The 18,272-nt window shown below is 37.9% G+C and overlaps 1 protein-coding gene across 1 annotated transcript in view; it reads right to left on the bottom strand.

The window, feature by feature from the left end:
* The window catches only part of LOC307011070 (F-box/WD repeat-containing protein 4-like), a 44,593-nt gene that overhangs the window by 24,969 nt on the left and 1,352 nt on the right, over positions 1–18,272 (bottom strand). Inside the window, exons 2-6 of the mRNA XM_079636385.1 lie at positions 17,997–18,092; positions 17,407–17,592; positions 16,712–16,844; positions 15,752–15,846; positions 4,286–4,351 (exon numbers count right to left, since the gene is read on the bottom strand). Of these exons, the coding sequence (XP_079492511.1) occupies positions 4,286–4,351; positions 15,752–15,846; positions 16,712–16,844; positions 17,407–17,592; positions 17,997–18,092 (576 nt within the window). The remainder of the gene's footprint in view (positions 1–4,285; positions 4,352–15,751; positions 15,847–16,711; positions 16,845–17,406; positions 17,593–17,996; positions 18,093–18,272) is intronic.

The following is an 18,272-nucleotide window of genomic DNA, read 5'->3' as shown; positions in this document are numbered from 1 at the left end:
GTCGTGAGTTATGGTCTCAGGGCCATCAAAAAATGGTGGGGCTGGCCTCTCTACAGTCCTCTGTCTCTGTTTGACCATTTGGGCCACACACACACACACTTTATAAAAGGGAACTTTAATGAATTGATGGATTTTGAAAAAGGGCAATGCTGAGGACATTTCTTTGGGTGTTAGATCTACAGGAAAAGGTCATTTTGAGCTAACGCTCTTGTAAGGTTAAGTGTAGAGGGTAAACTGGCACAGGGAAGCTATGGGAAACAGTCAGTGCCCTGAAAGGATGTGAGACAGGTACATAAAGAGCCCTGCTGAGGTTTTCAGGGCCTAAAACAAACAGAAATCGCATTGCTCCGGCTGCATGTCAGCCAATTTAGCCCACAGTCGAAATAACCACCAGCAAAGAAGAAAGAAGAAAAAAAAGAATGCCATGGACCAGGACAATGGAGACTTTTAAATGCCACACGCGTTCTCTTAAAAACAATGAGATTGCAATTTGTATAAAACAGCTCTTGGTAGGATCCAGGCATTTAACCCTTTTCTTTGAGAGAAAAAAATGTTAAGAATTTATGGGCAATTGTGAGATTCTTTGATGGCAAGAGCCCCATGGAAAGTTAGAGGTCCTTTTAAAGCACCACTTGTGTGTCCCTGACTAAGTCTGATCATAGACTTTTTCACTTTTAAGAGGAGAAAGACATTAAAGAAAGAACGTAATTGCCAATTCCAGGTCAGAAATGTTTCCGATTTTCATTATGATGAAAGTTTAATTGAAGCTTAATGCATACTCAGGGTCCAAAATGAACTTTTTGCCTCATCTGTCAAATTGAGAATATTTAACAGTCATTACTTTGTTTGCATGAAACTGTATCTTGATCTTTTTTTCTTAAAAACAGGATAAGATAATGGGCTTATTTACTGACATTTGGTGCTTGGATTTATTTGATCCTCAGCATACTATTCATAAACATTTATCCTTAGATTAATTGTTGCTTATTTAGTGTTTTCAATTAAATATTAATAACATTAAGGCGATATTCATGTCTATATTGACAAAGCAATAAAAAAAAAACTTGTTTGGTGTCTGGGCATCATCTGTCTTCGGCTTTATCATTATCAAGTATCTTTTTCAAGTGCTTGACTTAAAAGACACTATAGAAAACAACATGCTGTTAATGTGTTGGCTAACAGTAGCAAAATCTCCATGTCCCTCATACTCAAAACTCTTTTCTTTCCTTCCCTCATAGCGCCGTAATTAGTTCAAGCAGCCGGTCAGCTGGTACTCCGAGACATGAGGGTCTGACTGATCTTGGCCTGTACATGTCCTCTCTATTATTCCTCCACCCAGTCAACAAGCCCTGCTGAAAATATACTCAGATCTTTCAAGAACACGTTAAAAAAAAAAGTCAGCGGCTCTCGCCAGTTGCACTTGAAGTAGCCGGCTGGAAAACAAAACCCATCAGGAATTCTCTGTCTTAGGTGATCTGGTGTTTTTGAAGATCCTCCACTATCCAGTGAATTTCTTTATGATGGAAATGAAGTAAAGGAAATATCATTTCAATTTATTTTAGAACTGTGGGTGGTTAATTTGCTGAGCATTTCATGCAGAAAGATAATCTGATATGCCTGTGGGATCAAAACAAAAATAAAGGCATTCGAATTGTTACTTTGGTGTTTACATCAGCAGAAGCCTGTTTCAGAAGACATATCAAATGCTTTTGGTTTTGTCATAGCCAATGTATCTAAATCTACTCCAGCCATGTCAAAGTGGAGGCACAGTGTGCAACGCTTCATCTCAGCTAAAAAAAGAAAGAAATATTTATATACAGCCACTGACAGATATATAAGAATTTATTTATCATTTAAACGTTTGGGGTCAGTAAGACTTAAAAAAAAAGAAAATCATGCTTTTTCAGCGAGGATGCACTAAATTGGTCAAAATTGAAAATAAAAATATTTATTATGTTACAAAGAAAATTCAGCTTTGTCATCACAGGAATAAATTACATTTTAAAAACTACATTTAAAATAAAATAACTGATATATGTAATAATATTTCATAATGTTATTGTTTTTACTGTATTTTTGATCAAATACATGCAGCCTTGGTGGACATAAGAGCCTTTGCACCGACCTCAAACTTTAAAACGCTGCTGTATATATAAACAATAGAGTTTGGCTGTACCCTAAAGTAGTATGGGAACTTTAACAACTGAAAGCACAAGTAGTTTTGTACTGAACATAAAACTAGGCCAATCTTTAATCAGAAAGACAAAAAAAAAAACATTACAGAGCATCTCAGTTCTGGCAAAAAGGCTGGATGTTTGTGCTGATGTCATCTACAATCGAAGGTAAACGTATCCTCTCTTAATATGTCTCATGTTTGTGCTGGTCATATAAGGGTTATGCTGGTGGCCTGTCTGGGAAAAGTTAAAAAGGGAGACATAGGAACACACACACATCCACACAGCCCCCATTCCCTGTCACCCCCCAGCCCCTCCACTCATCAGTCGGTTTCTCAGCCCCCTGTGACTGGCGGCTTTGTGCTCCTCACACAAGGTGCACCTGATTACTAGACGGGAACACATTATGGCAGGATACAACTGACCCTAGTGCAGCCACACAAAGACAAGAGGAAAGACAACACGACTTACTCCAGGACAGGTCACTGAACGCTCCTGAGACACTTAACACTCAGGTAATGCTCTCGGTGTTAAAACGCACCTGTTTTGCTCATAAAACTACACTAATAATGAGTGTTACAAAAATCATCTGAAACCTCCTTACTCAAGCAAGTACAACAAAAGGTGATAAAATATTAGCTGAAGCTAATATTAATTACGGTCAAGGGGGATGGCTGATGACTGATTAATATGCATGTACGCCAAAATCTACATATGTATGTATGTGTGAAAATATATATAAATGTTTTTTATATATATATTTAAGATGTTTTTTTTAATCAATTTGATCAAAAATTACATTAAAGACATTTAATGTTAGAAAAAAATTATATTTCAAGTAAATTGAGTTCTTTTGAACTTTCTATTCATCAAAGAATACTGAACAAAAAACGTATCACAGTTTCCACAAAGATATTAACCAGCACAACTGTTTTTTAACATTTATAACACTAAGAAATGTTACATGATCACCAAACCAGCATATTAGAATGATTTCTGGATTATGAGACTGAATATTCAAAGCTGAATATTCAGCTTTGCCATCACAGGAATAAATTGCCTTTTACAATATATTCAAATAGAAAACAGTTACTTTATATTGAAACAATATTTTTTAAAAATTGTATCCAATAAATGCATTCTTGGTGAGCATAATAAAATTATTTCAAAAAGAAAAGAATCTTTGTGACCCAAAACGCTTTTTATAAAAGAAAAACTGCTGCGTGTAACAATAAAGTAACAAGGATTCGAATGCAAGCAGACTTTTGGCTGTTCACTGACTGTCACACCTCTTTGTAACCTTAACTGGTTCTTAGTTTAACAGGTTTGTAGTGAGTCTAACTTGATTCAATGGCCTGTTTACCTGTGCGTGCATCTGCATTCTGATAGCCGGCCAGCCCACGTGTCCATCAAGCTGACACTGGCTACCCGCGCCTCACAGATCAAACGGCAGGCGCATCGGTGGGTCACATTAATCTTGGCTCAACTTTTGTGTTCCGGTGTTCTATGGAACATGTGATTCCCATGGAAATCTGTCTGGAATTGCCTCTACTCCTTCTCCGCAATTTTTCCCGTCTCAAATTTCCTTGTCATTTGGTGCCGGAACTCACGGTCCCCCCCCTCCCCACCTCCTCCTCTTTTACTTTCCTTAGACTGACAACATGCAAGAAGGCTGAATTCAGCAGGTAAAGCTGGGGAATTATGGAAACCAGTCAGGTTGTATCAGGTTTAAGCCTGGCCTTTCATGACAGGAATTTTTAAGTCAGCTTTGAACTTCCCAAAGAGAAAAGACTGAGCTGAAGGGATAATGGGGCAGCTTCTATCATCATGATAAGGTTCTACTTTCACTTTGTGTGAAATTAACAGTTTCAAATAGTAACATTCTGAACATCTGAATACATACATTTTTGGAGATTTAAACATGTAGAAAACACAATGAACAGAATGATGCTAAGACTGTGCATTAAAAAAGATGTAGGAAATCGAATTAAAAATCGAATGGTAATTTTTGATAGGAAGTAAATACTACACAATTCTAGGTCTATAAACGTGACTTGTAATTTCAATAAATGTTAATAAACAATAACATTATTCATGGGGGTGGGGGGTACCTTTCTGTGTCCCAGATTCGAAGAGGAGCAAAATTCTCACAGCAGGCTGTTCCGGTCACAAAGGTGCTGCAAAGATATAAAGATCTTTAGTAATGATTGCAAAACAGATGCATTCATTTGACGCAACTTAGCTAATGTCAGCACTTTATAGGCAAATAATAATAGTACTATTATCATTAGTAGTATAGTAGTAGTAGTAGCAGCAGTAGTTTGATTGTAATTATTATTATAAATAAACCTTTATGAAATCCATAAAAACCTGTGATTAGGAGTTTTCAGTGCTTTTCAGAAAATGTGCTTAATCTTTGTTCCAGCGTTTAATGTTTTTAGCATTTAAATACTGAGCAGGTGACGTAACAGTGGAGTCATATTTTGGCTCCTGGAGAGAATACACACAGAGCATTAAAAACAAATTTTGAAAAGTGAATGGAGCGTAGCGAGGTGTAAAGAGTGGCTGAAGGGTATGTTGAGACAGCGGATTTGTTCACAGATGTGTTTTCGTTCACGAGATATCTAGGGGGAACGTGGTGAAAAAAGAAAAAGAAACAAAAACACTCGGATGCCCCCTTCTTAGCTGGGTGACAGGTTGAAATTAGTTGAGCAGGTACGGGTGGGCGGGTGTGTGACCGCAGTAGTTTTGACCTGCGTGATAGTCAGGGATTAGAGCCCTCCTGGACAGCTGGGATTGGCGGGCGAGGCTCAAGGCTCTCCTGCTCCCTGCATTGTGTTCGGAGGTGAGCTGAACAATAGGGCCCTCACACTAGTGAACACACAGGAATGTGCCTGTTTTAGCACTCAGGTATTCCTACAATGCCCTGCTGGGATGGTCTCTTTCATTGACAGAATGCTTTCTCAGTCTCTGTGCCAACTATGTAAAATGTGTGCGGCGACGACGTGCCTCGCAGCGAATGCTTACTGACGCACCACGCGAGAGGCACGTAAAACTACACGACTCACAAAGCATCTTCCTCTCTCACATACTTTCATACCTCTAGAGAAAACCCAGAGAAAGAGCAGGGGGTTCTTTGCCCTCCCACTAACATCAACCAAAGAAATGGGCTTCACAATGGAATACCAGTGTGGCCTCAAATTAACAACCAGCCCGTGTGAATAAGCTCTGTAGCGCCTGGTGTCCAACTCTAAACCCCCGGCACAAAAACAGAGAGGGACAGTGACCCTTCATTTCGCTAACGCACAACACACACAGGGACGGTCGGTTAGACACGAATGATAAGGTGAGCTTGAATTTTAACATTTGATGAGGTAAAATCATCAAATTGATCATAAAAGTAGTACCATACAGCAACCCAACAAGTCTTTGAAGATATATCATGCAGGTGTCGAGAAACTGAGACACATAAGCAAAATGTGAAGCCATTTTTGGTGTGAAAAAAGGCAGAAAGAAAGATAGACAGAGCGCGAGTAAAGTTGAGGGAACATGCGCTCTCGTCTGTGATGGCTTCAGTTGGTTTGTTCATTGAGGACCCAAGCATATTGGCAAAGACAGCCATGGCAGCTGTCAACCCAGTTAGCGGTGGCCCATCAACCATATTCAGCTCGCCTGGCCAGTGCTGGCATTTTAATTACTGTTGGGTAAACTCATTTGCCCCAATGAAGGCCGTGCGCCCTAATAGAATATGCAGTCTGCCTGACCTTTGAACCCGTGTGACACAAGATACAATAGGGGCAAGGCCAAAGCTCTCTCTTCCCAGCCCTTATTACTCTCTATTACTTCAATTACTTATCCCTCAGTGAGTCCGATTGTGAAAAAACACAAGGGAGGGAGAGAAAAGGAGAAAAATAGAACACCACAATTAAATACATTTTTGTCTCCCGGACAAGTTCTGATTGATCTGAAAGGGACTCCTAGTGATATTATAGCTGTAAAAGGTCAAAGCCTCTCTCTCGCCTAATGTGCCTCCACCTTCCCTCGACCTTACGCCCCCCCGTCTAAACCGAAGAGCACAGACAATCTCCCTCCAAAGCCCCCGGCCCACGCTGCCCACCCCGAACCCCAACTCCTCTGCCCCAAAAAAACCCAGCACGCCTCAGGATCATTAGAACATGTCAGGGGTTCACTGCCAACACAACCATTTTGGTAACCTAATCAGCTGACATCATTATTCGAGGAACTGTGCAGCATGAAATTAGTGCCGGGGTCACACAAACTTTAATTCAACCCCTGCTGGGAGAAGAACTCCACAGTAACAACATTGTTAGGGCCAAACCAACACAAGCAACCACACGTATTGGGTCAGACCACCGTAAGCGCTTTTCATACCAAACCGCACACATCACTGAAAATGTGCTGAGTGTACCACAGAGATATGATGGGCTGTTTTTAAAAAATATAAATAAAACATTGTTGTTACATATTTTTCTCTTTTACATATTGTTGTTGGTATACTTGTATGAGGAACGCAAACTAAAATATACACTTTCATTCAAAGTTTGGGGTCAATAAGACTTTAAATAAAAAGAGAAATTATACTTTCCTGCGCTCCGAATCAGCATATTAGAATGATTTCTGAAGGAAAATTCAGCGTTGTCATTTTAAAATATGATAAAATACAAAACAGTTATTTTAAATTGAGATAATACTTCAGAATATAACTGTTAAAAGATAACAAAAAAATCGTACTGAACCCAAACTGTTGAACAGTAGTATATAAAGAAAGTAAAAGTAGTATAAACACGATTAACATTCACAGAAATACACATGAAAATAACAACAGTAAAAACAAAAGACGGTTTTAAGAATTAATAAATCAAAAACAGAGATGCTGCAAACAACATGCAAGTGCTATAAAATGCTATAGCTTTCTATGTCACATTATATTGTGTACGCAGATTTACAACTGAGCAAAATGAGGCAAACCTACTAGAAAAACCAGGTCAAGTAATCAAGCTGTTTTTTTAAACACGGTAGCTGGTCCATGGTGGTCTACCAGCTCTGACCAGCTTAAACAACCAGCTGGTAGGTCAACCACCTAAACCAGCCTGTACCAACAAAACAAAAAAAGCTATATTATATCAGATTTAAATCATACAAATATGTTTTGTTGGTATAAATTAATGTATTTAGATTGATTCAGTGATTTTAAATAATACCGACCTTGAATAAAATTCACCATTTTACGTTATTTTAATAAATCGGTTTATTTTAGTGTAACGTTTTCAGAAAACCAATTGTTCCTTTTTTTAATTCAAATCAATATTTAGTTAATCACTGCCTTTTATCACAATGTTTTTGATTCAGAGAACTAGCTATTCCCCAATTATTTCCATAAAAAAGCACCCAACAACATGACCACAACTAAAATAAAAACAGCAAAAGACATAAACATAGACTAACCTTAATAAAAATGTACATATTTCAGCTAACATATAAATAAGAAAAGTTGTTATAAAATTTTAACTCTATATTTAAATAAAGATAAATTAGAAATATGACATTTAAATTGTCATTAATTGTGTAATGACTATAATAAATGAGGAAAATATTTTAAACAGTGAAATAAACCTATTGAACCCAAATGCATCTCATTCTGTCCTAAAGGCCTATGGGTAAAGACAGGGTTCAAAGGGAGTTTAACCCCCCGTGCATCGGCCTTGCAGTGGATGTTGTTCATTTGTTATAGTTGACCCCTGGCTTTGTTCAAGGGGATGTTAGAGTGCTTTCATCTTAGTCCCTAAATATGTTTGAATTGAAAAGGGTTATGATGTATTTATATTGGCTGGAGGAACACAATAGACAGGGTCTTTCTCTTTCCCTCTCTGTGTCGACCCTCCTGCCCCGTTCTCCAGCCCAGCTCCCCCAAGCCCCCCTCCCGCCCCCCTGTTCAGCTCACACCCGAGTTCACAGACCTTTTGGCTTTCTGTTCATGTCCCCTGCATCTGAGGTCAGAGGAACATTCCATACACCACCTTTTGCTTTTACCACATCAACTTAGACCAAAAAAATAAAAAATACACACAAAAAATTTAATCCAGGAGAAAGTCAGCACCCAGTCTACGCAGATCTCATCTTATTAACACTTACATGCAAATAAATGACAAGCAATTTTATCAGTGCCTCAGATTAACAAAATGACATGGTAGTCTTAAAAGCATTTTTTAAATAAACATTTAGGAGCCACATTTAGTTACAGACAAATTGACACAAATTAAACATGACACTGTCAACTGTCAAAAAAAGTACAGTTAGGGCATGTTGACAAAAAGGATGATAACTATAATGATAATTTTAGAGTTTTAATAATCATTCTAATTTTATGAGAATAAGGAAGTCCACATAGCTATAACAACAAATAGAAACTTGGAATCACCCATTTTTCCACCTGATGAATGATAAAAACATTTGATCAGAATCCACCGCCAATCAGAATCCACCTGGCTTTAAAGAACTTGAGCATTTAAAGTGTCAGACAACAAAAATGCACTGTACACTTATAATAAATAGAATGTTACTGTCCGTTGGTGTGGACACTAATATAGTTATCATTATAGTTTTTTTATATTCTTGGTGTGAACAGGTCTCTACTGTAAAACAAAGATTCTCTTTGTCGGTTCATTACAATTTAACGTCACAATGCTAAATAATGACAAATATTTTATGTAACAATGTATATTTATAGAGATTCCCGGTTAATTAGAATGACTTGCTAGGAATCAGTTGTGAACTCTGTAATAGCTCTGAACGATTCATTGAGTGACTGAGTCAGATTCAAATTGCAAACTTGAGTTCGAGATTGTGAATTTTTGTGATTGACTCATTAAAAAAAGAACCGGAGTAATTTGTTTGTGAATCGGACATCATGGCTCATGTTTGATTCTCCATACAAGAATCACTAACGCGTGCTTTAACGAGATATCTGACGAAACTGCATATGGATGCTTTGTTTACTTGACTTTATTTCCGACTAGATTTTCAATTATTGTCACATTTTTGGTCACAGCGGGTTGCTTAGCAAAATTACGCTTTCTGACATTATATTGAAACATTTTCACTGTTCAAAAAGGATATTTTAAGTCTCTTTTAGTATTGTTACAATGTGTCTGAACTTATTTGTTTCATTTTATGTCAACAGTCTATCTGGTTAAGAAAAGCACAGACAGTCATGCATTACACCACAGCCACAGAGTTAAACTCCCCAGCTAACTTCTGAGCAAAAATGCTTTTTAGGGAATAACAAAAGTTTCCATCTCAAATGCGCCTGGGGAACACCTGTATGTGGCATGTGTGTAATGATCTGCTTGTGCAAAGCCTGCATAGAAGGGGCATATTGACTGCAATTATTCAGGACACCACCTGCAGTCAGAGGCTATAGCTCCCATGCTGTGCTTTCAGTAGTAAGCGCCCTGTATTTAACGTGTGGGAACGCACATTCTGTCCGTTATCGCTTTATTGTTGCAGACTCTTTCTTTTCTTGCTTTCTTTCTTGTTTTTTCCCCTTTTTTAACTAATTGAATTCTTGACTCCTAAGACACGGCTCGCCCTCCCAGCCTTATAAGAGAGAGAGAGAGATGAGAAGCAAAATGAATGACATGAATTTCACTCTTTTTTTCTCTTCTCTCTCTCTCTCTTTTTGCTTGAATGAGGTGGAGCAAAGGGGGTGAAATTAGGGCGGGTGAGCTTAGGGTGGTATAGAGGGGTACGTCTCGCTGTACTTTCATGCAGAGGGTCATAGGTCACGCTCCCTCCGTTTGCCAGAGAGTGGCGTTTTGGGGGCGGTTTATCCAACAATCATTTTCTTTGGAAAATTTCAAAGGCAGTACCCCTGCAACATCTTTGTAGTTGTGGTTGACCAACTCTAAACAAAACAGGCCTCCCCAAAAAGAAGCCTTTCTCACTTCTCCTTGGGGTTGCTTCTCTTTTCGACGCTTGCGCCCTGTTCCTTTTCATCCCCCCTGCCTGGTCGCTGTGGGCTCATTGCGACTACTGTGGTAGTGTGTACTGCGCTCTTTGAGGCAGTTAGATAGAAGGAACGCTTCAGTCCGTAGTGCCATGGCCTAACCCATCACAACATACAAGAAGCATAAAATCTGCTATCTGTGTTTACATTCTCTGCACAAGACATTGATTAGCCATGTTTAAAAACTCTCTGGGTGATGAACAGACACAAATGTATGCAGAATTTGCATCGGCCAATGAGGACAAGCACATTTGATCTTCCATGTGAAGCCTTTTCGTCTAAACTGTAATTAAACAATGTCTGAAGAGCTAAACGAACGTAATTCTCTCAAGATTTGAGATGTGCATGTCTTCTTTTATACTTTCTCTGCAAGTGAAGTGCTGACATCAAACTGAAAACAGACAAACCCACACCTCACTTTATATCAAACAAGCTTAATGAACTAGCTGACAGGCTCTGTGGTGAATGTGTGTGTGTGTGATATGCAAGAGGAAGAGTGGCCGATGTACCCTACACACACTCTGGCTAGAGTTACCCAGGTCTGCAAGGATTCTTCCAGACTTAACAAGTCCCATCTTGTCAGTTAAAATCTGTCATGTCTGACACTACAGGAAACTATTTATCACACAGGGCGCTCCCTACTAATTCTACATCTACTGGTAAAAAGGGAACGACAGAAATTTTTAAATGGGATGGGTCAGACAGACAAAGCAGTGAAAGATGGCATGTCCAAAGGAAATCAGGAGATGTCCAATATCAAGTGCCTGCAATTTTTAAGTGAAAATGTTTAGTAACAGTATAATCCATTAAAACTGTATAAAATAATATAGCATAGACGTAAACTGATAAACTATAATATAAAAAACAATATAAGTACACTTCCATTCAAAAGTTTGGGGCAGAAATGTATAATATTATTAGTTTATTATTACATTATTAGAAATGGTTAGAAATAGGATTACAATTTCAAAGAACTATTTTCAATTGTAATATATTTTAAAATGTAATTTATTCTTGTGGTGACAAAACTGAATTTTCAGAATCAGTATTCAGTGTCACATGATGCTTCAGATTTGGTGCTCAAGAAACATTTGTGCTGCTTAATATTTTTGTGCAAAGAAAGCATGATACAACTTTTCAGGATTATTTGATGAATAGAAAGTTGACGAGAACAGCATTTATTTGAAATAGAAAGAATTAGTAACGTTATTAATGCCTGTCACATTTGATCAGTTTACTGCATCCTTGCTAAAAAAAGGGATAATTTCTTTCAATCTTACAGATGCCAAACTTTTAAATTGTGTATAATACTTTCTTGAAAGACAATAAGTTGATTTTTTAAAAATTAAACAATTAAATTGAGGGCAAAAGTCTTTTGTTTGACAGTGCATTGCCTTCATCCATTTCTTACAGATTGTATGTAGATATGCACATAAAAATGGGAGTATCTCTAGTGGAATAAGAAATTGAAACACTTTTATTTTAAACATTAATTTTTCTAATAATCCATCATACAGATATTTGCATAGTTTATAATCGCATAGTTTGCTAGGAAGTCTATATGCTGTGGTTATGGAAGAGAGTATACAGGATAATCGCAATGTAAACCTTCAACCAATTTTAGCTGCAAAAAGCAACTGAAAGACTTGAAAGAGTCGTTTTTCTCCTTTGAGAGCCACATTACCAACTGAACGAGTCATTCCAGGTCCTAAAACAGTGTCCTCAAGATAAAATGTATGCTAATCAGAGGCCATTAGTAGCAATCAGGGCTTTTCCTTGCACAGGAGCAGATGAATCAACATTTGGGGTGAGAGTCTGAAGTCTGACATGGCAGACAAAGACTAGACTGAGATTGGGGGGGTTACTGGAGGGGGGATGAACCAGTCAAGCTCACGGGTTACAGATCAAGAATCAGGAATCATTTGGGCTGCTGTGAATGGCGGGGTTTTTTTCCCCTTCAATATGGCCGCTGCTGTCTCTTTGATATGAGATTGTAAATGGAATTCAGAACAGAAGAGCAACCCACTGGAGTGAAATGAGAACAATGCAGGGAGCCAGAGTGCCCATTACCTTCGCAATGGGAGAGGGGGCAGTTTTTTTGGAGCGGCCTCATAGTTAAGGCTGGGACCGCTAGCCATATGACACCATTTAGGGAATTTCAGAGCTAGCGTTCACATTGCAACATCAGCTGTGAAAGTCATGCAGTCACCGTGGAGTTCTTCAAGTCTGCACAGGACCTGTCCTGCCCATCGCTCGCCTACATTACGCTCTGATATAACTACTGAAAAACCTGAGAAGATGGTCCAATATAAAAGAAATAAAACGCAGTGGAAAACTCAAGCGGCCTAAAATTGTAAAAAGCAATCTCAGAAATAGGACAAGGGCTACTGGCTACGGTTAGGATCAGTGACTACAAAAAGATAGACGACAGTCAGCCTTGGCATTTCGCTCCAGCCGGAATATCCCACTGACAGACCTTGAGATAACGTTCCTTGGAAAATACGACGGCAAAAAGGGAGGGAGGGTTATGGAACAAGCGAGGAGGGAGGTTAAAAAGAATGAAATATAAATCAGAGCCTGAGCAAATGGTGGTGGGAAGAAAGAGAAGGGCTATATTTTCTTTTGTTTTATACACAAGTGTGATTCTGCATTGGGTTGGAACAATACAGCCCCTAACACCTGAGTGTCAGAGGCGACCATATGCACACTCTTTCGACATCTTTCTCTCTGTTCTTTCTCCCTTCTTTGTCCCTCACCCCTTCCCTCGGACCCGTTGCTCACTGCAGCGTCTCCTCTCTTGCTCCTTGTCCTTTAGATACCTCAAGCGTGAAGCTGGAACAATTACATTTGCAACACAAGGGCTTCCCATCTAGTTCTTCAGGTTTCCAAATTAAAACACACTGTGCAATCCCTATTTTGAAACCCTGTCCATCTACAGTTTCAGGTCCTGACTGTTGTAGGAGCGAAAGCAGAACATATTCTCAATTAGAGGACATCTGTTGCTCTTTTTAATTGGTGGAGCTCACATAGGAAACAGATCCTCTTGAGAGGAAAATACACTTTTTAACAAAAACGAAGCAGTCTCAAAAATACCAGCCTTTGTATGTTATGTAAAATTAAATAATGGAAGTCAAAATATTTTATTCTTATGGGTTTGTGCTTTAATTTTCTTCTTGAAAAAAGTTGTGCTGCTTAATATTTCTGTGGAAATGGACACATTTTTGTTCAGGATTCTTTGATGAATAGAAAGTTCAATAGAACTGAATTGACTTGAAATAGAATTTTATAAATATCTTTAATGTCATTTTTGATTAAGAGATTATGTTTGTGGAAAAACTGATAAATGTAAGGATTCTTTAATGAATAGAAAGTAAAAAAAAAAAGCTTTAGTAACATTATAAATGTCTTTACCATCACTACTGATCAACAGATCTTTTTAATTCATAAAAATATATAGCAGTCTATATATTTTAGGAACAGATTCTGTGAAAAGGCAATAAAAGGTTTGAAAACCCCTGGCTTAGTTGACGCCTTCATTTCAAGTCAACTTTATTTCATCAACTTTGACTTGACTCCCACCGTCAATACATGTAAAGAAGTGTGGTCCATTATCTGGGTCCAGCAGTCTTTTTTGGAGGCCTGCTATTTCAGCCATCAAATTGGAGAATTAATGATGTGTATAATCGTCTCTTATTTTGAAATCTAAATTCTTGGCTGTGGAGACGGGGCAGTGGGGATGAATAACTCGGCTGAGTGACTAAAACTGCGTTGAACCATTTCATCTGCTCAAGTAGCAGTGGCTTTCTTCCGCTAAACGCTGGCCTTGTCGTGACAAAAGATGAGAGCGGTCAATGTCCTCTAGTGTCTCCCACCGCACAGTGTTTCCATTCCTTCAGCAGTGCTGTGAAGGTGCGTTTGACGGATCAGGGGCAGGTGGAGGCTCTGCGCTAGTGTTACAGCTTCATGTGCCTGCGTGTCATTAAGCGTGTGGGAGTATACATGGCCGAGCAATCAAAGGCAGCAGGAGCAAAGGCAACCCCGCTTCGCCATAATATCCTGCACGGTTTTTTTCTCTTTCCCTCTTCGCCTGTCTCACTCCATCCCACACTTGTTTAAACAGCTCATCACATTGGGAAACTTCCCAGATGTATCGGGGGAGAAACGGTTAACCAGTTGTAGACTGAAACAGTTCTCTAATGTTCAAAAGTCTGTAACGATTTATCAAATGGGAGGTTCAACACATTTCAGTGTTTAAAAAGTCAAGAAACACAAAGAAACATTCAATGATGTTTCACTCCTGTCCTAGTGAGAGTTAAGAAGCGGGGAAAATAGCGTAGGGTACATTTGAGCATTTTCAGACCATAAAAAGGGTCTTTTTCCACACTATGAGGGGGCAAAATTCTGCTTTCTAAGGCTTTAGGGGCCGGGATCACATTCTTCTGCATCTGCATTTCAGAGGTGTGAGCTAATTGACTTCAAAGCAATGGCATGGCAATAAATTGAAGAGTATGTATTAAAAAAGGGTCTTGCCACCTGCATTGGGTTGCCCTTTCTATGACCACTTCACCTCACGAGCCGTAACGATGCCACCACCCCCACCCCGCTCTTTTAAAACCACTGATACATTCATTATTTGAAAGATCTCAAATTCTCTTTGATGAAAGCAAAGGTTGATGTTCAGGTCTGTTGGTGATTCATATGGTGAGAAGAACAGAGGAAACCAGTGAGTATGAAGTATGTAGCGGAATCAAACACATAATGTCTAACGAGTGAGACGGTCTGAAACTGGAAGAGCATCATGGATACAGTAGAGGGAATTACAGTGTCCAAAAGACTAGACTAAATGCTTTTTATTTTGCATAACAATTTGAGTGACATAAATATTTTTGCATTTACCGGTTAACATTTTGCGTATATTGTACTTCAAATGAAGCAAGAAAATCCTGGCTTTTGTTCAAATAAGTTGGTATGGTCAATGTCACAAATAAGCATTATGTTTGCTTATACAGTAACATAGAAATAGTCCAGAAGCATAAATATTTCCCATTTCAATTTTCCTCATAACGTTTCTTGTTCGAACTGATTCAAAATTTTAAAAATTTGTGTTCATTTCCAGGTTTAAATTAGATTTTGAATGCAGTCTCAGGCTTTTGTGTCCTACTGTATATTTGCTGCCATATATAGAGTTTAAAAAAATAGTTTAAAGGAATAGTTCACCCAAAAATGAAAATTCTGTCATAATTTACCCTCATGACGTTCCAAACATGCATGACTTTCTTCTGTGGAACATAAAAGATTATATTTTGAGAAAATTCTTCAAAATATCTTATTTTGTGTTCCACAGAATAAAGTCAGTCTTAACAGAAAGTCAGACATGACTTTAGCCAATATATATATTTTTATATTAAAAATCAAGGGCTGACAGCATCAAATTCATCAAACACTGGAACAAAAGTCTTTGGTAGAGTACATGTTAGCTTTGTGGTTAGACTATTAACCACAAAGACTAGACAAATCTCATTGCACAAATAAATCATGAGTACAGGCTTACCATACAGATGGACTGATGGCCACCGACCACACTCTGTCATACATGGGGATTGTATGTAAGCACTGTCCAAATCGATCTGGAGTCAGAGCCCAAATCTAAAATCAAATTGCAAACAGTACAAAAACCACAAGTCATTTGGATAATAACCTACACAACTGTACAAAAGTTTGGGGTTAGTAACTTCTTTTTTGAAGAAATTAGCAAGGATGCATGCATTAAATTGATCAAACGTAACAGTAAGGACTTTTATACTGCTACAAAAACATTATCTTTCAAATATATTCTTTCCTTGAAGAATTTTTTTCTTTATCAAAACATCCTGGGAAAAATGTATCACGGTTTCCGCAAAAATATGACCTGTTTAACATTGAAAAAATAAAATAATAATCTTTGCCATCACAAGAATATTTTTAATTGTAGTAATATCTCACAATATTACTGTTTTTTTATCACATAAATGAAGCCTTGGTGAGCATAAAAAAAATCATACCGACTCCAAACTTTTGAATGTACTGTATGTTGTATAGCAATAATAGTAAATGTTAAGTGTTAACAATACAAAAAATGTATTGCTTTTCCAGAAAGTATGATGGCATCCCTGATGTCTTTCCAAGGTGTTTCTCAAAAATAAGGAGTAGCATCACTAGGATGATGGACTGATACTATGACATCATACCAAATAGACCTGTCAATGAGTAGCAAAAGATAACTCTAAATAGAAGCTCCAACGCATCCTTGACTATAACTGTAATTTAAATAGTTACTGGAATTTATTTAAAGATTTATTTCCATCAATTGCATAACACTCTCCTGTAACTAAATTCTTCTCTATACTCCACATGTAACCTTCAAAATCAATTGAATGCCAGAGTAAGTGGATATAATACAATGCAAGACACCTAGTCATGGCCATAGTGATATTTACAAAAATGAAAGCAAGAGCAACACACAGTCACTAACCTTTGCGGTCTTGTCTCTGGAGCCACTGACTATCACACCACCTTTACAGTCAATGCAGTTCACCTCCTGATCGTGACCATAATACTCCACAGAGTAATCACTTCCTTTGTCATGAAGAATTATTTTACCATCTCTGAGAAAAAAAAAAGACAAACACTAAAGATTGGTAGTAATAAACATACAAGAGTGTTATATCAAATCAACAAATTAAATACAATAAAAAACTTTTCTGTTCAGGATTATGTAATTTAAAGAGCAAACTATCCCAAACAATCAAACCACAAGGTGTGGACTCACTGAATGGCTGAACTACTGCAGTTAATATTTTACTGTGTTTAAATTTAGGACTTTTGGCACAATAATAAAAAAAGAGTGAAAACAGCACATTCCTGTTTCACCTTTCAACTGAAGAATACTGGTGGCTGCATTGCTGCAAGACCTTTTTATTAAAGGTCTAGACATCAAACTAAACCTTCATTGCATGTGTGACAATGGAAATCACATCAGTTTCTCCTTTACATTTTTTTTTAAATTTTTTAATTATTATAATAAACAAGTCAGCAACAACCAGATACGATTAGATGAGGAAGTGATACCTCATAAAATCTGTTTATGTAGTGGCTGACTTGATTCTTAAAATAATAAAAAAAGAACTGAATGACCATAAGATCTGTAAGCAGTGATCATGGATTTACCCTCCTGCACTGATAAGGTGTGTGTCTGTCAGAGTGAATCTGCACACGTCCTCTTGGTGTCCCGTGAACAGGGCCACTTGATTTTTCTGTAACTTTCCCCCCTCAGCTCTCAGATGGTACGCACTGATGTTTGCTGCCTGAGAGAGATACAGCACATCACAGTCCAGCTGTATCCACGGCAACAAGCTGTGGGCGAACAATCAAGGAATGGAAATTACTCCTACACATGTTTTTTCTGTAGTTCAATCTGTATCTTGGGGCTTAAGGTGACGAGGAGGCTAATAAAAAAAACACAATAATGTCTTGTCCATATTGGCAAGGTCAACTACACACCCTAAGTCAGAGGATAAACGTCTGAAAAATATGTATTTTGGGGTTGGACAGTGAAAGTATGACATCTTCCTACTTGCTTTTAAATTCCTTTTTTCCCCTTCTCCCTTTCGAAGTAAGGGGTGGGTCACATTATAACCATTTTATTCCACTAGTTTGAGCGATTGTATTTCTGCATCTGTATATGCCTAGTTATTTTATACATATGATTCAATTTATTTATGCATTATATTTTGAATCAGTGTAAGTTAATAACTCACTTAATTTTCCATTTTAAAAGAACTTCTTTACGACAGACTCCATGGATCCAGTTGTGGGACACCCTCACTCTGTCCTTAAGAGGAATGGAAGGACATCTGAAAAAATTGGAGGATGATGATTAGGGGATTGATGGTTGACATTATTTGATTTTACTTTAGATAATTGGCCAAATAAAGCAATTGCTGTATTCTTCATTCTCCTTTAGAATCAGACTAAGAGGATTCTGATGACATTCTTCTGATATTTATCATTCCCTTCCAGCAGACAGTGAAGAC

The sequence above is a fragment of the Phoxinus phoxinus genome (assembly GCF_949152265.1).
Source record: "Phoxinus phoxinus genome assembly, chromosome: 14".
Classification (NCBI taxonomy): Eukaryota; Metazoa; Chordata; class Actinopteri; order Cypriniformes; family Leuciscidae; genus Phoxinus; species Phoxinus phoxinus.
Note: the sequence above shows the minus strand (reverse complement) of the source record. Positions and strands in the feature narration are given on the sequence as shown.